This window comes from Carcharhinus amblyrhynchos, chromosome 14 (assembly GCF_965287045.1).
Source record: "Carcharhinus amblyrhynchos chromosome 14, sCarAmb.v2.hapA, whole genome shotgun sequence".
Taxonomy (NCBI): Eukaryota; Metazoa; Chordata; class Chondrichthyes; order Carcharhiniformes; family Carcharhinidae; genus Carcharhinus; species Carcharhinus amblyrhynchos.
In genome coordinates this window covers 21,369,657-21,393,156 of record NC_137337.1, presented here as the reverse complement: position 1 = coordinate 21,393,156, position 23,500 = coordinate 21,369,657, and the positions used below count along the sequence as shown (strand labels likewise).

The 23,500-nt window shown below is 38.9% G+C and overlaps 1 protein-coding gene across 1 annotated transcript in view; it reads left to right on the top strand.

Annotated features, from left to right (window-relative positions):
• The window catches only part of cpsf2 (cleavage and polyadenylation specific factor 2), a 30,149-nt gene extending 13,069 nt beyond the window's left edge, over positions 1 to 17,080 (top strand). The window contains exons 9-15 of the mRNA XM_080202382.1: positions 1,116 to 1,216; positions 2,262 to 2,462; positions 6,184 to 6,336; positions 6,449 to 6,674; positions 8,132 to 8,440; positions 13,786 to 13,920; positions 15,797 to 17,080. Of these exons, the coding sequence (XP_080058508.1) occupies positions 1,116 to 1,216; positions 2,262 to 2,462; positions 6,184 to 6,336; positions 6,449 to 6,674; positions 8,132 to 8,440; positions 13,786 to 13,920; positions 15,797 to 15,889 (1,218 nt within the window). The 3' untranslated portion in view covers positions 15,890 to 17,080. The remainder of the gene's footprint in view (positions 1 to 1,115; positions 1,217 to 2,261; positions 2,463 to 6,183; positions 6,337 to 6,448; positions 6,675 to 8,131; positions 8,441 to 13,785; positions 13,921 to 15,796) is intronic.
• The last annotated feature ends 6,420 nt before the right edge of the window (positions 17,081 to 23,500 follow it).

Here is a 23,500-nt window from a genome sequence, read left to right as displayed (position 1 = left end):
TTGTTCTGGACATGTTGATGAAAAGTTCTCCGGCGCAGTAGAACTGGGATGTGAAATTATGTTGTTCCCGATGTTGGGAAAGTCCAGAACTAGGGGTCATAGTGTAAGAATAGGGGGTAAGCCATTCAGGACTTCAGGAGGAAGAAGAACCCCTTAACTCAGACAGTTGTGAACCTGTGGAGTTCTCTACCACAGAAAGCAGTTGGGGCCACTTCGTTAGATATGTTCATGACGAAACTGGATGTGGCCCTTGAGGCTAAAGGGGTCAAGTGGTATGGAGAGAAAGCAGGAGCGGAATACTGAAAGTGTATGATCAACCATGATCATATTGAATGGGGGTGCAGGCTTGAAGGGCTGAATGGCCAACTCCTGGACCTATTTTCTATATTTAGCTTCAAAAAATGACAAATGGGCATAAGTGAATGCCTCTCTGGGCTTGGACAATTCCCTGTCTTAAAGAACAGGAAAATAATCAGTTCCTGGGTTTCCATCAATGATGTGTTGAAGATATCCCTGATAAGTTACACTATCAACAAATGGGGTGCTATGCCTTCTGCTTTTTCTTTCTCCAAGTGTTGCCTATATAACGGCCCGCCTGATGGTGGGAATTCACTGTATGGAGAAATGTACATCCCACTGCTCAACATTCTGGAGTACCAGTGCTTTGTGCTGTCCAGTGGTAGAATTTTCTACAGTTCTTGGAAGTCATTCTTTATTAGCTGTATCTTTAATCCATTTTGTATTTTTAAATGTTTAGGTGCAGCTAATATTTCTTGTAGCATCTTAACTATATGAGCACTTAAAATGGTATTTCATACTGTAAAACAAGATTTTGGAGTAATATATACTAACATACATGTTTTGTTTTTGAAGAATTAAGTGCAACTCCCATTGATAATAAAGAGAGGGAATTGTCCTGTTTTGTGAGGACTCAAATTGAAATTGAATTAATAACTTGGTCCTCAGCGTCTATCTTATTTTCACTAGGGCCCCATTGTGTTTTGACTGACTACGTAATTGAATCTCAGGTTTTTTACATACAGTAAATCTTGAATCACGTGACAAAGTCTCTGTCATCCTGCTCTGTGACGGTCATTTTTTTTTTCAACCAATAGATTAGACGTCGTGTAAAATTGGAAGGGAAGGAGTTGGAAGAATACCTAGAGAAGGAGAAGCTCAAGAAGGAGGCAGCTAAAAAGCAGGAACAAGAGAAGGAGTAAGTAGATGTGATGTACAAACTGACAAAAGCTGCAGTTTGGATTTTTTTTATTGCTTTCTGAGGATGTAACATGGTCACATTTTATAGCTGGTATTTTTGGCAATCAGTGACCAGTTCTATAATTGCATCGACCTTTGGCCTTCTGTTAATCCACAGAAAAATGTAAAATTCTGGCACAAAATGCTGAAATAAATTGCCATCATTGTTTCAGTGCGTCACTTGGGAGTTATGCACTTTACACCTCATCAAAATATATTGAGGAAGATTTTGGTCTGTTTTTGTGGCTATTGATGCTTTTTTATGCTCTGTCCAGCCGTAAGCAAAGTAAATGTGGCAGAATTTACATGACTTCAATTCTGTGACTTAATGCATTGCAAGAAGAAAAGTCCACTTCAGATTTCTTTCCTCTGTATGAAAAAACAGAAAGCGTTTTCTTAAAAAAATGCATTAGTACCAATAGCAAGACAAGGTTGCTTTTAAAACCAACTGTTAAAACATTCATGATGTTTGCATGATTCTGTATATACAAAAGCTATAAATAAATTATAAGTGGTTGCAATTCCAAAAGTAATGGAAATGTAGATGATGCTACCACTCTGAGGTAACATTGTGATAATTTGAACACAATGAGCCGCTGCCCAAGATTATTATTCTTCTGTAAGAAAAGTAAGAAATACTTTAAAATTGTTTCTTTACATAATACACAGGTATTTTCAAATTGTGTATGCGCAGTTTAATAGACTTTTCCCCAGATAACTACATAATATATGACCACTAAACATTTAAAGTGTTGGTGGAATTCTTTAAATACTGTGTGCCACTGTAATGTTAGTTTAGGCTGTATTCACGACAACCCTTTCTCTGTTTGGAACAAAATTAATAGCAAAGGCAAAATACTGCAGATGCTGCCAATCAAAAATGAAAGCAGGAAATGCTAGAAATATTTAATAAACCTGAAGCATTAACTCTGTTTTCTTCCTCCTAGAAACTACCTGACCTGCAGAATAAATTAATAGCATCCTTGATTGTGTTTTCCTTGCAGGCGAGATGTTGATTCCAGTGATGAGAGTGATATTGAAGAAGACATGGACCAACCACTGACTGGCAAAACCAAACATGATCTCATGATGAAAAGTGAGAGCAGTCGCAAAGGAAGCTTTTTCAAACAGGCTAAAAAATCCTATCCCATGTTCCCGGCAACAGAAGAGAGAGTGAAGTGGGATGAATATGGAGAAATAATAAGGTACACCAAATAGGCCTAACTCTAAACAGGCCATTAACTTCATAAAAGACTAATCAAACTTTTGTTCAAAATTCAAATGCCTCTGTTTTACAGTATCTGCCAATAAGTCAAAGTCAAATTTCTTGAGTAAAAAATCTTGTATTTTTATTATACTAAGGGTGGCTCAAGTGATTAGCACTGCTGCCTCACAGCACCAGGAACCTGGGTTTGATTCCTGGCTCGAGTCACTGTCTGTGTGAAGTCTGCATGTTCTCCCCTTGTCTGTGCGGGTTTCCTGTGGGAGCTCCGGTTTCCTCCCATTGTCCAAAAGACATGCTGGTTAGGTGCTTTGGCCATGCTAAATTCTCCCTCTGTGTACCCAAACAGGCATCGGAGTATGGCAACCAGGAGATTTTCACAGTAACTTTATTGCAGTGTTAATGTAAGCCTACTTATGACAATAATAAATAAACTTAAAAAAAACCTTTTTTATGTAAAGAAACACCCCAAGGTCCCTTTACAAAACAAGTAATTGCTAGAAATCTGAAATTACAAAAAAAAGGCTAGAAATATTCAGCAGGGTAGGCAATATCTGTGGAGAGAAAAACAATATTTCAGATTAAAAACTTTTCATCAGAATGTTCTGATTAAAGTATTTTCCAAGTGAAATGTTAACTCTGTTTTTCTTCATAGACAGTGCCTTACTCATCAGTTGGATTTTTACAACAATTCAACAGCTTCCTGGCCACTTTTACCAACACCAGCCTTTTATTTCTGAACCGTTAAACTGAATTCAAATTCTCCAACTGCTGTGATGGTATTTGAAATCCTGCTCTCTGGATTATTAAACCAGTAGCATAACCACAGCACTGCCCTACCTGCACTACTCTTACAGTGGTGGGGGGGGGCGTGTGGTGGCGTGCTGTGCTGGCTGTACACGTGCAGCCTTAATGGGAAAATTAGGAAAGATGATTAAAAACTTGATAGAAGAAGATGAGTTTTGAAAAGACTTGTAAAGGAAAGGAATGATTCTTAGGATCTGGAATGCATTGGCTGAAATGGTGAAGGAAACAGATTTGTTATTTTTTCAAAGGGAATTGGGTAAATACTTGAAAGGGAGCAAGTTGCAGGCCGATGGGGAAATGGTGGAGGAATAGGACTAATTGAATGGCTCTTTCAAGGAGCAGGCAAAGGCACAATGAGCCAAAAGGCCTCTGTAACATCTATGACAAAGGTGACAGAGTTTACATAGGAAATTTCACAATTTCAGACTGAGATGGCTGGTAGCTGTTAAGTATGTTCGAACAGAGGAAGGAGAATGCATTGGAGGCAGTTTTGGAGCTCAGGGTAAATCAATTCAAAATCTTCTCCTTGGACCTGAGGTGCAAGGGGGAAACAATACTTGAGACAAGTGACATAAATGTTTATGTATTAATGTCACAGGTAGGCTTACATTAACACTGCAATGTAGTTACTGTGAAAATTCCTTAGTCACCATACTCCGGCACCTGTTTGGGTACATTGAGGGAGAATTTAGCATGGCCAATACACCTAACCAGCACGTCTTTCAGACTATGGGAGAGAACAGGAACACCTGGAGGAAACTCAGGCAAACACGGAGAATGTGCAGACTTTGCACAGACAGTAACACAAGCCAGGAATCAAACCCGGGTCCCCGGCATTGTGAGGCAGCAGTGCTAACCACTGTGCCACCATGCCGCCCTGCAAATATGTGCAAGTGAAGCCATATTATTTGGGAACACAGTGTTAATTGGGAATCTGCTCCCATAAAAACAAATGGATTGAAACTGTAGTTGTTACGTAAGGGGGCACATGTTTGTACTATGCATAATTGGTTCCAGTTTTATCCTTCAGCACCTTGCTTTCTGGAGTACATCAGGAATTAGCAATCAGTTTGTTCTATGCAGGAAGAAGTTGCATCTTTTGGAGAAAATTGGATTGATATATGAAGCAGTTGAAAATCTCACAGAGTCTAGGTCAATGTGAATAACTTTAGATGCTCTGACAATAACTCATATAATCACAATGGATTGAATGGCCTCCCATGACATCACCTTCCATTGTTTCCAGGATTGCAAAACAATTTTTACATGGAGACAACAAATTTTGGAGGATGCAATTGTTGTATCTAATGCATAGTCACAGCAAAAAAAATACTTTCACTGCAAACCTTTTACTGCTTATTTTTGCCCGCAGTGTTCCTTTGCCAGGTCTGATTACAGTGAAACAGTTTGTTAATCTTAACCACATGATGGCACTGTCTCCCAGTTTGTTTTCCAATATAGCATTACATTCAGTAACTTACTATTTGCAACATATTTTCATAAGCATTCTGTTTGTGGTGATGGAATGTTTTAATTTTTTTATTTTATAATTATTCTGAAATAAAAAAATGGGTTGAACAGATGAACATAACCCTCTCATCTGCTAAACTTGTTGAAACCCCCTAGAGTTTTGGCCATAAATAAGAAATTAAGTGCAAAATCATAATACGAGTAGTGTCATCATGATAGTTCAATATACTTGTTCTTGTTTGGATGTGTGAAGTACTGAAATTTATCAGTCAGTTGTACTTTATATTGGGTAATATGGGTTTTTCACAGAATGAAACAAGAAATGTAATTTCATAGAATCCCTACAATGCAGAAGGAGGCCATTCGGTCCATCGAGCCTGCACAATCACAATTCCACCCAGCCCTATTCCCACAACCCCACGTATTTACCCTGCTAATCCCCCTGACACTAAGGGCCAATTTACAGTGGCCAGCCAACCTAATCTGCACATCTTTGGATTGTGGGAGGAAACTGGAACATCCAGAGGAAACCCACACAGACACAGGGAGAATGTGCAAACTCCAACTCCACACTGACAGTGTCCTGAGGCTGGAATTGAACCAGGTCCCTGGCACCGAGGCCACAGTGTCACCCCGCTATTTTTATTTACATTTAAAAAATCCATTATTAATTTCTTTAATATGTGCTCATACGTGTTACATTCAAATCTTGAACCTTTCCGACTTGGTTTCCATCCCTGCTAAAGCACTGAAACGACCCTAATCAAAGTCAGAATTACATTCTCTGTGATTGTGAACAGATATATTATCCCCCTCCCTCTTTTGCAGAGCCTTTGACACAGTCAACCACACCAGCCTCCTGCAAACATTTTGATCAAAGGTTTTAGTTAATCTTGCTAATATATCATTTTTCCTTTTGTCCATTTTTATTGGCTTATGCTTCTGTGAAGTGCCTTAGGATACTTTTGTTATGTTAGAAATGCTATTTCAATATAAGTTGTCTGGTTTCAGAGCTGTTTTCTAAAAGACTTGCTTGCAGGGATTTGAAAGAAAAGAGGAAGGGGAGAAATTCCTCAAAAACAACTTAATGAAACCTTTCCCTTTTAGTTTAATATGCAAATGCTTCCACACAGGAAGCATATTTAACGTCTGGTTGGGTTGTTCTGTGACTGATGGTTCCTGCCTGTAGCCTCATTGGATGTGAATAAGTATTGGTCTAGTCCAAGGTCACCAATCTCTGCATTGAACTTTGCCATATTTTCTCATTGTATGTAGACAATTGACTTCTCTTCCTCACAGAGACATCTTTGTAAAAAGATCATTTTAGCATTCTCTTTGACACATGTATAAAGAGATGTGAAATCAAGAATTGAACTTTTTCTTTCTGTGCCTCCTTGTTGGTGTTTATTGCTGCTCCTTTATTTCAGAGCTGAGGATTTCTTAGTTCCAGAACTTCAGGCAGCAGAAGAGGAAAAGAGCAAACTTGATTCTGGTCTGAGTAATGGTGAGGAGCCTATGGATCAGGATTTATCTGATGTTCCAACAAAGTGTATCTCAGCATTAGAAACCATTGAAATCAGGTTAGTAAAATCATTTTTTAAATGTTTAAAACTGATGTGCTATGTATATCTATTTTTCTTCCACGACGATGACATGTACCAGTTCGTCAAGTAACTTGCTTTTTTTTTATAGAGCCAGAGTGACATACATTGATTATGAAGGACGCTCAGATGGTGATTCTATTAAAAAAATTATTAATCAGATGAAACCTCGGCAGTTGATTATTGTTCATGGACCTCCAGAGTCCAGCCAGGATCTTGCTGAATCATGCAAAGCGTTTGGTGGAAAGGACATTAAAGTTTACACACCAAAACTTCAAGAAACAATAGATGCGACCAGTGAGACTCATATCTACCAGGTAGTACAACATGCAAAGTAATGTGGTAATTGCTGGCTATTTAGATTTCTGCCATTAACTTTAATTGATATTATAGGCTGACTAATAAGGATTCAAAATTGGCACTGAGAATTTAGGTGCTGGGTTCAAACCCAACTCTCGGTAGGAGTTTAGTACATGATAGGCTGAACCGCATGGCAGTATTGAATGATCTCTGCATTACTAAAAGAACATAAGAAATAGGAGCAGGAGTAGGCCATCCAGCCCTTCGAGCCTGCCCCGCCATTCAATAAGATCATTACTGAAGGTTCTGTCTTTCAAATGCAACACAAAAGCAAGATCCCATACTCCAGTGTAGGTGGAACTAAGAGGAGCAGAGAATGCTCCCAATGTCCTAATCACCATGTATTCCTTGACCACCACTGCTACAAAAATGGCTTAATCAGCTATTGATTTAGTAATGATTTTTGGGCCTGCCTTGTATGTGAATTGGCTGCTATACTTGTCTGCATAGCAACAGTGACAATACTTTAAAGCACTTTTTTTTTGGCTATTAATTATTTTGGAATCTTTTGAGTATTTCAAGGAGGCTAAATGCGAACATGTTATTTCCTTCCCTACAGTATATATATTAAAATTTTAAGTAACAGTACAATTTCTTGAGTTCAGCAGAGTCCAGATCTATCATACACCAAAACCTTTTCAATGCACTATTGATTTAAACATTTGATCTAAAGTATCCAATCCTGAGTGATTGATTGTATCTTCATACTTGGGAAAGATAATTTGTATATGAGATTCTCTAACACGATAAAAATGACAGATAATTTGCAGTTTCAAACAATTTGCACTGGCCCTGAATGAACAGAGTTTACAAATTTAACATCCTATTCCTGCAGTAGCCTTAATTTGTTGGAACTGTGCTGGAAGCTCAACATATTTCTGCAAATTAATTTTATGCAAAGTCAAGATGTGATATTTTCCAAAGCAAATTACAGCAACACAAATAATAAGCTGCTTAGCAGTTGAGAAAATTAAATCCTTCAGGTTGTTAGCACTGAACTTAGATTTATTCAGAGATTAAAATTGTGTTAAAGTGAAGGACATTCTATCAATGAGAGCATAAAGTAAGCAATGAAACCATTGAATTATTGCTTAGCACCTTGAAATAAATAAGAATTTATTTTAAATTATCAGAGGAAAGCATTCAAAGATACATCAGAAATAAAGAACTAAAATATTTTGAAAATATTTATGAATGTTCTGATTTAAATGCCATAAATGTCATCTTTCAAAAAAGATATTTTTCAAAAAAAATGAAGGTTTTGTATTGTGTATCAGCACATCATAGCTACACTTGCTAACTCATAAAACTACTGTCCTTATCTTTGCATAACCAGCAAAGATATATGCTGGGCTGAATGGTCTTGTCGTAGCATTCTATGATTTCTTAATATTTGGATATTTCATTCTCACAGGTTAGACTAAAGGATTCTTTAGTCAGTTCTCTTCAGTTCTGTAAAGCAAAGGATGCAGAGTTAGCCTGGATTGATGGTGTCTTGGACATGAGGGTGTCAAAGGTTGATACTGGGGTCGTTCTGGAAGAGGGGGAGTTAAGAGAGGATGAAGAAGGGGAAATGCAGGTTGATGCTCCCTCATCTACGCACAGCTCTGATCAAGTTGCAGCTCAGCAAAAAGCAATGAAGAGCCTCTTCGATGATGATGAGAAAGAGACCAGTGAAGATCTTGATGTAATTCCCACCCTGGAACCATTGTCACCAAATGAGGTATGGAAATTAAATTGAGATAGATAATTTTATTTGTTTATCAAATGTGGGTGTTGCTAGAAAAGTAATCATATCTTGCTTGTCCCTAAATGCCATTGAGGTAGGGGTGATGAGCTGCTACCTTGACCTACTTAGTCATGTGGTGAAGGTATTTCCACTGTTGTAAAATCAAGAAATTCCAATACTTTGACACCGCTGTAATGAGGGAACAGCATTATCTTTCCAAATGAGGATTCCATGTGACCTTAAAGGAATTTGCAAGGGATGATGCTTCCATGCACCTGCTGCCCTTATCCTTCTAGAAATTGTAGGTTTGAAAGGTGCATGAATAGATCATAAATATTCATTTTCTTGCAGATCAGACCATTACGGACAGCACAGTGGTTACCAGTGCTGCCTCACAGCTCCAGGGACTTGGTTTCGATTCCCAGCTTGAGTCACTGTCTGTGTGGAGTTTGCACATTCTCCCCATGTCTGCATGGGTTTTCCTCTGGGTGCTCTGGTTTCCTATCACAGTCTAAAGACGTGCAGGTTAGGTTGATTGGCCAGGCTAAAATGCCCTTTAGTGTCCTGGGATGCTTAGGTTAGAGAGATTAGTGGGATAGGGCCTGGGTGGCATCGTTGTTGGTTCAGACTCAATGTGCTGAATGGACTGTAGGGTGTACAGTCACCCTGCACTGTAGGGTTTCTATGATAACAATATTGATTTGACTTTGCAAGTGCTGGGATTTATTGAAGTTCCATAAAGTTAATGGATCTTAATGTTTAAAACCAAATTTTGTTATCATTGAATCCCTATAGTGCAGAAGGAAGCCATTCAGTCCATTGAGTCTGCACTGATTCTCTGATATTATCTAGGCCCTGTGCCCCACACTTACCATGGCTAATCCAGTTAACCTACACATTTTGATAGCCAAGGGACAATTTAGCATGGCCAATCCACCTAACCTGCAGATTTTTGGACGCTGGGAGGAAACCAGAGTACCTGGAGGAAACCCACACAGACACAAGGAGAATGTACAAATTCCACACAGATTTCCTCCCAAGACTGGAATTGAACCCGGGTCCCTGGTGCTGTGAAGCAGCAGTGCTAACCATCATGCCACCCCAATGTATATTCACACTTAAGTAATGTAGTTGCTCCATTATTCATTCAACTTCTGTTTTAATATATTGCTACAATATTTTTATTCTGGATTGCAAGAAGTGCTTTAGTTTTCTCTTGCACAGACCATGGGTGGCACGGTGACACAACGGTTAGCACTGTTGCCTCACAGCGCCAGAAACACGCATTCAATTCCGGCCTTAGATCACTGTCTGTGTGGAGTTTGCACGTTCTCTCTGTGTCTGCATGTGTTTCCTCTGGGTGCTCCAGTTTCTGCCCATAGCCCAAAGATGTGGGAGTTAGGTTGATTGGCCATGCTGAATTGCCCCTTAGCGAAACTTGCAAGGTAAATATGTGGGATTACGGGAATAGGGTCTTGGTGGGATTGTTGTCAGTGCAGGCTCAATGGGTCAAATGGCCTCTTTCTGCACTGTAAGGATTCCATGATATAGAAATACCTACCAGCCAATAGATTTCTGGGACAGGTAAATTACATAATGTGGCTAAAGAAGTCTATATGATTTTAAATTCGATCAGATTTATCCTTTCAGAATACACATGTATAGATCATTAAACTCTGGAAATCTCAGATTTCATTATAGACCAAATATATAGGTTTTTCACACTTGACTGTTTCAAGCAAGTAATTGGCGCTAATATGCTATGAATTGAAGTGAATGAGGCTTTATTTTATTTCCAGCTATGACAAAAAATATTTGAGGTGGAAAAAGATCAGATTTGGAAGCGTATTTCAATTGCCTCACTTAAAAGAGGATGACTTGTATTAGTTTAAATGAAGTGGCAAGACATGTTACTTGTAGGAAGACTTTGATGTTGAGGCATCTTGTTAATGACTTATCTATGTTTTCTTTATCCCCTTCAGTGTGTAATTGATTTGAGAGAGTGGGAACAACATATTAAAGCTTATAAACTGAGACAGTGAAATTTGATAGTTGACGAGACTGGAATACAAATTTAATTAAACTTTATAAATCTACTTAATATTCAGCCTTTGCTCTTGCCAGAAACCATAACTGTTCAAATCTTTTCTGGGGTTGATGAAGGCAAAGTATTAGTTTTGTTTCATTATCCACCTCTTTAAACCACATTTCGTACAGCAATTATTCATTGTTTGTATTTAATTTGCATTTCAAGTACGTTCTTAATTATGGTACTAATTTAATCTTTAACTATAAAACACCAGCAAACTTCTTAATTAATGTAGGGAAAGATGCATTTCTATTATTATTAAAATGTATCTAAGCATGATCCATTCAAAAGAGCAATACATTCCTTGTGTGGTGTCAGTAAATGTTAGATACCGATCCTATCTATGAAAGTGGTTTAGTTTTAGGTCCAGCCATTCTTGCGAAAAATATATTATTTCCAAATTGTTGATTTCACTTTTCTGTATAAATTCTAAATTTCTTAGTTGTTTTTAAACAGTAAATGTTGAAAAATGGTTAATAGTGGGAATAAGGTTGATTATTAAAAAATATATTGGCGTTCTAAATTACAGCTGGTCTTGCCAGCAGTTTGAATAACATTGCTGGAGTTAATAGAGTTGCAATCATCCATACTACCTAAGATAGGAAAAATTACTATAATATGTTGCGAAATTCAGGTTTTTTATTAGGTAATGGCCAGAATATTCTGCAGGTGTGGTCGGAGAATGCGGCCCAATATATCTGATCAGCATTTGTTCTTGCAACAGGATTTTGTGTTCTATATGATCTATATGCACCTTTACCGTCCAATATTTAGTTAAACAATAATTTGACTTCAGACTATGAAAGCCATTATTGTGTGACTGGCTACTGTTACCTTGCAGCAATAGCCATGAGCAGTCTTATCTTCAAGAAAGGCTGACTGCGAAGCACTGCAGTGAGCTAAGACACAGTTGTAAGCCAACAAACTGATTTATTGTCCATGAATAAGCCTAAAATATTTTTTGCAGCCAGAATTGACTTTTTCCTATTATTATTTCTACCATACGAACAATAAGATTGTAACTCTACAGTTTTTCTAAATGAAAAATCATTTTCAAGCTAGTTATTCTTAAGTTCGCTGGTCGTGGCTTTCTATGGTAAAGGTTTTATTTAAGAGCTATTAAGATTATTTTAATCTCCTGAATTACCCCCTCATCACCCATCATCTAAAGTGATAAAAGAAATAATAATGAGGCAACAGCAATCAAGCATCACTTGTCACTGGTAATCTGCTTGTGGATGCTCACTGTGGGCTCTGCCTGAAGGTTTTGGCTCCTAACCACATCACAGTCTGGATTTAGACAAGAACTGAATGCTGGAGGAGAAGCAGAGTTTTTTTAAAGTTTATTAGTGTCACAAGAAGGCTTACATAACACTGCAGTGAAATTACTGTGAAAATCCACTAATCGCCACACTCCGGCACCTGTTCATGTATATTGAGGGAGAATTTAGCATGGCCAATGCACCTAACCAGTGTGTCTTTCGGACTGTGGGAGGAAACTGGAGCGCCTGGAGGAAGCCCATGCAGACACTGGGAGAATGTGCAGATTCTGCACAGACAATAGCCCAAGCCAAGAATTGAACACTAGTCCCTGAGGCAGCAATGCTAACCCTGTGCCACCATGCCACCCCGCATTTGACATCAAGGCAATACTTGACTGCTTAAGCACTATTGAGGTCACTGGGAACTGCAGTGGCTGGTGGCATAATGACACACGAGGAGATCAGCCTGGCTGTTAGAGACAAATCATTGTGGCCCCAGGGCATCACTAACAGTGTCCCTGAGGCCAGCATCCTTGGTATAACCACACTCAGCACAATTTTCTTTTGAGTGCCATAAGATCAAGTGATGCTGTTTGCTAATGAGTCTGCTGTTTTCAGTTCCATTCACAATGTCAAGTAATAGAACAGCCATATCAACCTACAGCAGGTTGTGAATAACATGGTAGACTTGGGCTGAGAAGTGTCAGGTAACTGACCAAGCCCCACTCCGACCTTCTTCAACAATAAAAGACTCGGGATCATTTCCCCATATCTTCAACACCGCCCATCAACAATGTCCTGAGGTTTCCATTGTCTTGAAGTTTCATTGGACCAAGAACATTATCACAATGGCTATAAAGCTCAAAAATTTAATGGAATGCTCACTGCTCACCTTGATGGATATGGTAACACCCAGGCAGCTGAACATCATCTAGGAAAAAACAATCCTGTTGATTATCCCTGTATGACTGAATTGATTAAGAACCTTGGCCACTATCAATGCACTGCAGCTAGAATACAGATCCTGAAGGTATATTGCAACAATTTATCAAACCTACTTCAACAATTTCCATAACCTCCATTGCCTAGAAGGCAAAAAGCAACAATGTCCTGAGGATATCATTGCTTACAAATTCCCTTTGAAATCACACACTACCCTAATGTGGACACGTGCTGCTATTGTCATTATCGTCACTAGGTCAAAATCCTTGATTTCCCTACCTAATGTTACAATGGAGCATCATCACAAGGAGGATTGATAATTGCCATTACCTCAAGGCAGCCAGGGAGAGACGTTAAGTGTGATCCAGCCTGCTTCACCCAGATCCTGAGATTAAATGCAAAAAAAGCCAATCAAAATTAACAATCCTGATTGCCCTAAAGTAACTAAATCTCCAAAATAACATCGGAAATTACTGGAAGCCATCAGCAGCTCAGGCAGCATCTATATGGAAAGAAGCATAAGGTTAACATTTCATGTGATGACCTTTCATCTGAACTCTTAGTGTGTCTGGCCTTCAGAGCATGTCTCTCTGTCACTATCTTCTGGAAAGTTAGAGATAGTCTTCCTATATTTTTTTAAAATTACCACTCCAAGTGACTATGCTTTATGCCTGCTGGTCTCTGTAAAGCCGTAATATGATGTATTTAATACCTAAATATTGTAAATTGACAAGATTCTGCTCCAGTACTCCTGGTTAAACAGTAGTCAGTGATAATGCTATCGAGAGGCAATTGATATGCTTTCTCTCCATAGAGCCACTATGTCTGTTCCATATTATGAAACCATAGATTTAATTTGAAAAAAGAACTATTGTTTCTTGGCATCTATTCTTGAGATGTATGCATTGCAAGTTATTTTTGACTGTGCCCTGCAGATCATCACATTTGTTGTACTAACCATGTAAATTTCTCATTTATCGCATTAAGATAACCGTAAAAATGCATTTAGTGATTTAAATTGAATTTTTAATTGAATTTTTTTTTAGGTTCCAGGTCATCAAGCAGTCTTCATTAATGAGCCGCGGTTATCTGATTTTAAACAAGTTCTTTTGCGGGAAGGTATTCAAGCAGAATTTGTTGGAGGTGTGCTGGTCTGCAACAATTTGGTGGCGGTTCGAAGAGTGAGTAATATTAGTTAGCAGTGGTGTATTTCTGCATTAACTGATCGCCTATAGTTTTCTGGCATAAGTAAGGATTGATCAGTTTACTCAATGTTGCATACTTTCCTTTTGGTTTGCAACAAACTGACAAGCCAGGAAGATAGCTTGTGGATTTATCTTTGTAATTCCCTCATTGAACAAAATGAGTTGCAAACAGAAATCTAATTGAAGTATTTTCTATGACTTATTCATGGTCACAATCAGTTGTGCAACAAGAGGAGGCAATGGCTTAGTGGTATTGTCAAAGGGCTGGTAATCCAGAGAGCCAGGGTAATGTTTTGGTGACCCAGGTTCGAATCCCAATATGCCAGGTTTCATTAAAAAAAGCCAGGAATGAAAAGTCTGCTGATGACTGAAACCATTGTCGATTTTCATAAAAACCCATATGGTTCACTAATGTCTTAGGGGAAGAAATCTGCTGACCTTACCTGGCAGGCCTGCATGTGACTCCAGGACTGTGGTTGACTCTTAAATACCCTCTGAAATGACCTAGTTCGGTTCAAGGGACAATTAGGGGTGGCCAATAAATGCTGGCCCAGTCAATGATGTCCACATCTCCAAACAAACAGACAAGAAATGAGCATTTGTCTCCAGGAAGATGATCTTGCACGCAAATTCACAGAAACTAATTGAACTTGGTTTAAAAAAATAGAAGGTATACTATTCTTTAGTGATAGACAGTGGTTCCAACTACCATTTTCCATTGCTATCCAGTTTTATGTCAAATTTAAAAAGTACAAAACCTTGGAAAGAATATGTTTTTGTGCTCTGCGCTGCCTTTCAGTTGCAGACTGAAACTCATGATGTATGTATTTTCTATGCGCGGTACAATAAAGTAGTATCTTAGACATTGTCGAATAACTTTAAAAGTTATATTTATTCAGTTTACTGACACAACAAAATTGGAGCACGTATACGCCCTTCTTTAATTCTCTGCCTGAAGGCAGGTCCAGCCCACAGCACTGCGAACTCCACCATAGGTAGGACAAGGAGGCAGGGCCAACCAGAGTGGGGGACCCTGTGCTGTTGGCATCAACCTGATCCACACAGACCGTGCAGCCAACTAGTCTCCATGGAGCCTGAGTTGCTGTGGCAATATGTCCTTTTACATATCTGGAGCTGTGGGTAGTGATGGGTAGAGACTCCAATTTCTTTCCATCAAACGGCTGACCAAGAATATCTTCTGCTTTTACCAACGCCATTGGCCTGTGATGAAAGATTTACAAGTTGATGCTCAACCTTTTTGGCTGTGTTAGGAACCCACCTCTTGGCCACCATGTCCTGAAGTGGGATAGGGCAGCACGATGGCACTGTTGCCTCACAGCGCCAGGGACCCAAGTTCAATTCACGGCTTGGGTCACTGTCTGTGTGGACTTTGCACATTCTCCCTGTGTCTGTGTGGGTTTCCTCCGGGTACTCCGGTCTCCTCCCACAGTCTGAAAGATGTGCAGGTTAGATGCATTGGCCGTGCCAAATTCTCTCTCTCTGTACCTAAACAGGTGCCAGAGTGTGGCAACCAAGCAATTTTCACAGTAACTCCATTGCAGTGTTAATGTAAGACTACTTGTGACTACTAAATAAACTTTAATTTTTAACTTCAATCCAAAGCTTTCTGGCTCAAAGGCAGGGTGCTGCCCACTGTGCCACAAGACCTCTAATAACTATGTTACATTCCAGTATTTATTAGTTTAGAAGATTTAGTAAGCAATCTTTAAATTTTAACTGTTGTTCCACCCATCAACTTTGCAGTGAATTTAAATTCCAAATCCAACTACTAACGTCACTTCTGAAAATGCAGTGATCCTGCATTCATGTTACTCTTTCTATTCTGTTTCAGACTGAGACAGGGCGCATTGGACTGGAAGGATGTTTGTGTGAAGATTATTATAAAATACGGGACCTTTTATACGAACAGTATGCAATTGTGTGATAACACTTGGAATACTCTTGAAAATTTATAGATTCTACTCTCCAAGCATTGACTGCCTGTGTACTGGAAACCGCTTGTGACATGTAAAATATCTGGACAACCTTTTTCAACTAGAGTAGCATTTGTCCATAATTTGTTTTTGGTTTCCTCCTTCAACTCTGCTGGAAAAAATTTGAAAAGTCAAATGGCTGTTGTGTATTTTACTTCTGATGGCCTGTTCTGTTCACTGTCAGAATGCGCTCTCTCGTCACCAGTTCCCAGTCTACGTATTTCTCTTTTAGTCATCACCTACAGTACATTTTGCTAGTTCGCAAAGCTACACAAACAAAGACAAGACTTATTTCACCCTGGTTACAGTACTACAACAATTAAAGCATCCCAAAGTTCATGTTATTAGGAGGTGAAAAATTAGCTCAATCCATTGTATAGAGAAGAAAAGGAAATGATAGAGCTAAATGGGTGATTTCTCACCTCATAACGAGCTTGAAACAGTTTTAAATGTTTTAAGAGTTTTGATAGTACAAAGTTGTATTTTGGCGCAAGATACTGGTTATTCACTCGCTTTATACATTGTTATAAAGTTATTGAGGTTGGTTATCAGGTTTTAGTAAAGCAATAAATGCTGAACATTCAGATACTGTTGTGAAGAGGGTTTGATAAACAGTTATGACAAATTTATAAAGGCTAAAGTTGTTATTTTGAGTTTGTGTTTAAAGACTTGGCTTTGAAACCCAAGAAAGTAATTAAATTGTTTATAAAATTCTCCTTTTAAGTTTCCTTTTTGCAAATTCATCCCCAGTTCTTATTCAAACTGAGTTTCCTTGCAGGGAAACTCAGTAAAACAATCTGTATGTTGGGAGATTTATTTGACTGTGAAAGGTACCACATCTTAACCCTTTCTCTATATATAGACATATGATCTTTCAGTAGGTGTCATTCGATAAGAAACAGTACTGAGAGTCCTTGTAGAATTTCCTGTTGGAAGCTGGAGACACTAAGGTCAATTGTGGTATCCCTACCTATCATGGTTGTGATCATTTGAGATGCACTGGAAGTATTATTTTAAATTTGCATGTAAATATATTGCAGCTGTATCATTGTAGAATAAGCAGAATGAGCTAAAACATTATTCTGTGATCTGATAATTAATTTTTTGGGAGAAAATCTATGTCATATTAAACATATTGAAACGAGAGCAGTAATCTGGCAAAAACTACTCATTATCAATAGTCTCCTGCGTCGTAGTATTGCCTCCTTCAAAACAAAAGTGTTGAAGGTCACCAATCTGAGAGGAGGAAGTCCCCATTTTAAGAGTGAGAAACCACTCTTTGCCAATCCCCTGATTGGCAAAGTGTTTGTGCCCCAAGGACCTTGTTTTATTTTCCTTTATACAGCGTTGTTCCACCTTCTGTCCTTACACTAAAACTGAGAAAATACCAGTTCAACAAAATTCACACGTTTTATTAAGATAAAGATGCTATACAAACTTTATTTTTTAATTCTGGTACTTTTCACTGGATAAGCAGCCCTTTGCACTGCTCCCACATCTTGTTTTGATTTAAGGTACATTTGGATTAGTAGAATATTTATTGTACTGCAATATTTGAGTTTAGTATTTTAGTCCATTTATAGTTTCACACACAATTCCTGATACATGCAAAACAACCCAAATAATAAAAATAATAATACTGCTGCCTCTCAGTGCCAGGGACCTGGGTTCAATTCCTGGCTTGGGTAACTGTCTGTGTGGAGTTTGTACATTCTCCCTGTGACTGCGTGGGTTTCCTCCTGATGCTCCGGTTTCATCCCACCCTCCAAAGATGTGCAGGTTAGATAGATTGACCATGCTAAATTGCCCCTTAGTGTTTGGGGAATTCAAGGGTAAATACTTGGGGTTACAGGGATACGGCCTGTGTGAATTGTTGTTGGTGCAGGCTCGATGGGCCAAATGACCACCTTCTGCACTGTAGGGATTCTATGATTCTTAAGGATGCTAACCAACATTGTTTCTAATGGAAGCTCCTGGGATTAATTAATTGAGTTTTTTTTCTAAGTTTAGTAAAATATGTATTAACCTAGATGATATCGCTGTTAAAAATCAGTGGCGCGATATGTGAGAATTTATGACCTTTAAACAAGAAAGAGAAATGCCAGTCATTGACAAAGTGTTCTGTGGCTGTCATATTTTCAGATTCACAATGATTTAGTCTGCCACTGCTGCTCGGTAACAGTCAGGCTGCATACTGCGATGGGTTAGCTCAGATCAGGATTTCTGACAAGTTGCTATGTTTGAATCATTCATTAGTTTTATGTTTGCAAATGTTGAAGACCTACTGTATAATTTCTGGTATGTTGTTTTTCGTTTTAAAATGAAACCCAATATTGAAAATAAGGCATAAGTCATAAAGAGTTAAAATATGTTTTCACTGGCAATTAATTGTTTAAGGGCAATACATTCGAACAGTTCCGGTGATTGAATCATGTCCATATCATTTTCGAGTCAAATTTTGACTGAGCTACGATATAGGACCTACTACAAATGTGTTTCCAATGGCATTGTGAATTAATTTATCTTTTCTCGTGTTAAATTTCATCTGTCTGCTTATATTGTACAGATTCCTTTTGACCTTTGATACTGGAAGGAAATTTAGTTGAATCAAAATACTGCTTTATTCTGATTAAGGGAATATTGCCTGGAAACTTTATAAAATTACTCAAATATATATGACAATCATAGCTGATGTATTCCTTTTAGCTCCTTAACTGCTAAACAGCTGGAAGGCTTTCAGTCACACCATTAGTCCAAAAAAGGTAAAAGTCCCCTACAAAAACCAACACAAGTCATTCAAAAAAATGTAGCCAATAATTCAGCTGAATAATTTCTGAGTACACAGTATTTACAGGATAACTTTACAATTATATACAACACACACATTATTTTTCCTGTGTCACAATGCACAAATTACTTTGCTTAAATTTGCTGGTACCTGCCACATCACTCCTTTTCAAAAACAAGGGGTGGCATTTGACTTTATGAATGACTTGGATCATAAAAGGCACTCATGCAAATTTGCTGATGACACAAAAATATTGTAAGGAGTGGAAATGGAAGCCTAAAATTTTAAGGGAATGAACAAAATTGGCAAATGTAATTCAATGCAAGGTCATCCATTTTGGATCTCTAATGCTCTAAATAATGATAAAGATCGATACAGCGGAGGCCCAGGAAGATTTGGTGGACCAGATACACATGCATCGATACAGGAAATAATCAGAATCTGGGCTGTATTCCCTGGAGTTGGGAAGGTGACATCATCGCAATGTCAAGATATTCAAGCCAACAGAGTAGATTGGGAGAAACTTGTTCTGGTGGTTGGGGGGTGGTGGAGAGACAACAAAATACAAAATTTAGAGCCAGACTTTTAGGAGTTAAATTGGGAATCACTTCTTCCTCAAAGAATGATACAAGTTTGGAACTATCATCCACAAATGGCCAGGTCTGTTGTTAACTTTATAACTGAGGTTGATTTTTATTTTCATTTGTTAACCCAAGCTGTTGAGGGATATGGGGCAATGGCCCATATGGAGTTAAGTTGCAGATCAGGCATGGTATCTTTGAATGGCAGAATAAGGTTAAAGAGCTAAATGGCTTATCAGTACCCCAGTAATCCTAAAACGTTCAGAGTTCTATTATCAAGTACTGGTCTCTTCCATTGTTAAGAATGGGAATGGTCATGGAGCCTCTTCCTTTTGTTAGTTTAATTTATCACCACCATTCCCAACTGGATGAAGCAGAACTGCAGAGCTTTGATCCAATACATCGGTTGTAGGATTGCTTTGTTCTGCTGTTTTGCACCCGTGTGATCCTGTGTAGTAGTTTCAGGAGATTGGAATGTCATTTTTAGATATGTCAAATGTTGCTGCTGGCATGCTGTTCAACACTCTTCATTTTTGGTAGACAAAAGTTTTTAGTGCATCTGGGGCAACGGCACATGGAGATATGGCTGACCTGCAACCTGATTTTATTGAATGAGGGATTAAAAGGCCTAATCCTGTTTTATGAACTTGTACTATCCAGACATTCAAGTGGTGTATTGGAAGAGGCCCCAGTACAATTTAATCTTTGGAGAATAGTAAGGCTTTGTTCAAACATCATATCTACTGTGTGACAGGAAAGAGAGAACAAGTTCTTCACCAATCTGAACATAAAAATAGGATGATTGCATTCAAATGTTGAGCCAAACTTTTAAGGGTTAAAGATCAACTTTAATATTTAAGATGTTGCATTAGATTCTGCTTGAAATTTTGCATGACTGCAAGATATGTAGTACTATAAGATGATACATCAAAAATTCTATCTTTAAAAGAATCAAAATGTTGGTCGACACTTTGAAAGTAGTTGCACTCAGTGCAATGAAAACGTCGAACCACTTCAGTGAAGCTCCAGAGAGTATAATGGAAATAAGAACTTTCCAATCTATTCAGAGGTCCATCCTTGTACCTCTATTTGAGATTTAGATAATTCCACATGCGTGTTTGAATTTTCAGATGAGTTTATGTATCAGTTATGGATTTAGGGGTCTATTTTAACCTGGGCATGGGAATCTAGAACAGTGGGTGCCAAATTGGGAGTGGACCTGTGTAGCCTCCCTGAGTGTGAGGCCCAGAAAACTTGATGACTATCCTGAACCAAATTCCATGATGAAGGCATCAGGATGTCAATGCAAATGGACAAGTTGTGGAAAGTTAGGAAGGGCCAGGCTGTCTGCTGCCCAGGAACCAGGGAAATGGTCCGTAGCAGGGGAGGTGAGGAGGGAGATGGATTGAAATGTTCACTTTTCTTTCGTGGGAGAGGTGTTGGTGCGTAGGAAAGCTTGGTCCACGGTATCCTTGAAGGACCAGGGGAAATAGATCCTAGTCCAGGACCACAAGGATTCCATGTCAAAAATTACGTTACCAGACTAGCCATGGTCTTTTCAATTCACTCCCATGGATGTCATGGTGTGGAGATGCCGGCGTTGGACTAGGGCAACAAGTAAGTCTCACAACACCAGGTTAAAGTCCAAAGGTTTATTTGACAGTGAACACCACAAGCTTTCGGAACGCTGTTCCTTCATCAGGTGAGTGGAAAGTTCTGATCAGAAATGGCATATAAAGGCACACACAGTTTACAGAGGAATGTGAGTCTTTACAGCTCATCTGCTATTCAAGTTTTAAAGGCACAGACAATGTGAGTGGAGATAGCATTAAGCATAGATTAAAGAGATGTGTATTGTCTCCAGACAGGACAGTGAGTGAGATGTTGCAAGTTCAGGCAAGTCATGGAGGGGTTACAGATAGTGTGACATGATCCCGGTTGAGGCTACCCTCATGTGTGCAGAACTTGGCTATCAGTCCCTGCTCAGTGACTCTGTACCTTTGTGTGTTGTGAAGGCTGCCTCGGAGAACATTTACCTAAAGATCAGAGGCCGAATGCCCATGACCCCTGAAGTGTTCCGCAACAGGGAGAGAACAGTCTTGCCTGGTGATTGTCGAGCGGTGTTCATTCATCCATTGTTATAGCGTCTGCATGGTCTCCCCAATGTACCGAGCCTTGGGACGTCCTTTCCTGCAATGTATCAGATGGACAACGTTGGCTGAGTTGCAAGAGTATGTACCGTGTACCGTGGTGGATGGTATTCTCACGTGAGACGATGTCAAACATATAGATTATTCCTTTATATGCCCTGGTTCTGATCAGAACTTTCCACTCACCTGACAAAGGAACAGTGTTCCGAAAGCTTGTGGCATTTACTGTCAAATAAACCAGTTGGACTTTAACCTGGTGTTGTGAGACTTCTTACTGTGGTAACTCCCGTGGATAGCAGGGCTGGCGTTATGATAGTTTTTTGAAGTTAAAATGTAGCGCCAATGATTTAGTTGGACTGCAACCTTGAGATTTAACTTATTTCCCTTTGCTTTTGCCTTGTGATCCTTAAACAATTTCAAAGTTGGTGAGGTAAAACTTAATTGAGTGGGAATGATTTGACCTCCGGCCCATAAGTGGACTCAAATAACTTGGTTAACTCTTGCGTGTGAGGTGCTAAAGTCAACGCTAAAAATTATATCAAGTTTATTATACAGGATATCAGATTATTAGTATAAAATGTAATTATTCTTAAAACATATAACTGCTAAATTTTGGTAATGTTTTAAGTATTGAAGTATATTTGGAATTTGCTAAGGAAATCGAGCATTAAAAGTTGAAAGTATATTGATCTTTAAAAAAAAACATTGTATCAATTTATTTCAGAAAATATTTTAAATGCACCTTAGTAAGTGTTACATGCTTGTTAGGAACAGGTAAATTAGTACCTAAGGTTCCCAAAGCTTTCCATTAGTCAGGATTATCCTTCCTTTATGTTTTGGCCCACTGTAGATTAATTCACAGAGATTGATTGCCATGACTGGTCAATAACAGTATTTTAGCTGTATCATGTGATTGCTGGGGTTTTCAGAGGTGAGCATGATGCTCCCTGGTCAGTTACCATCCTATCATCATCATCATGCAAGGTGTGAACTGAGTGTTTCTGGTATGTGAAGTGGGGTGGCACGGTAGCATTGCTGCCTCACAGCACCAGGAACCCATGTTCAATTCTGGCCTCAGGTCACTGCCTATGTGGAGTTTGGGCATTGTCCCCATGCCTGTATGGGTTTCCTCCCCTCTCACAGTCCAAAGATGTGCTGGTTAGGTTGATTGGCCATGCTAAATTGACCCCAGTGTCTGGTGATTAGCAGGATAAACATGTGGGGTTATGACAATAGGGCCTGGCTGGAATTGTGATCAGTGCAGACTTGATGGGCTGAATGGCCTCCTTCTGTATCAATAAAGAAAGGAAAGATAGATTATGAAAGTAAACTAGCACAAAATATAAAAACTAATTGTAAAAGTTTTTACAAATATATAAAACAGAAAAGAGTGGCTAAAGTAAATGTTGGACCCTTAGAAGATGAGAAAGGAGATTTAATCATGGGAAACGATGAAATGGTTGAGGGCTTAAACAAGTTTTTTGTGTCAGTCTTCACAGTGAAGGACACAAATAGCATACGGATAATTGACGGTCATGGGACTTTAGGGGGTGAGGACCTTAAAATGATCACTATTACTAAAGAGATAGTGCTGGATAGGCTAATGGGACTAAAGGTAGACAAGTCCCTGGGTCCGGATGGAATGCATCCCAGGGTACTAAAAGAAACGGCAGAAGTAATAGCAGATGCATTCGTTGTAATTTATCAGAATTTGCTGGACTCTGGGGAGGTGCCAGCTGATTGGAAAACAGTTGATGTAATGCCACTGTTTAAAAAGGGAGGTAGACAAAAGGCAGGTAACTGCAGGCCGGTAAGCTTAACATCTATTGTTGGAAAAATGCTGGAATCTATCATTAAGGAAGAAATAGCAGGACACCTGGAAAAGAATGGTTCAATCAAGCAGACACAGCATGGATTCATGAAGGGAAAGTCATGTTTGACGAATTTAGTGGATTTTTATGAAGTTGTAATGAGTGTGGTTGATAGAGGGGAACTGGTGGATGTGTTTTTAGATTTCCAGAAGGCATTCGATAAGACGCCTCA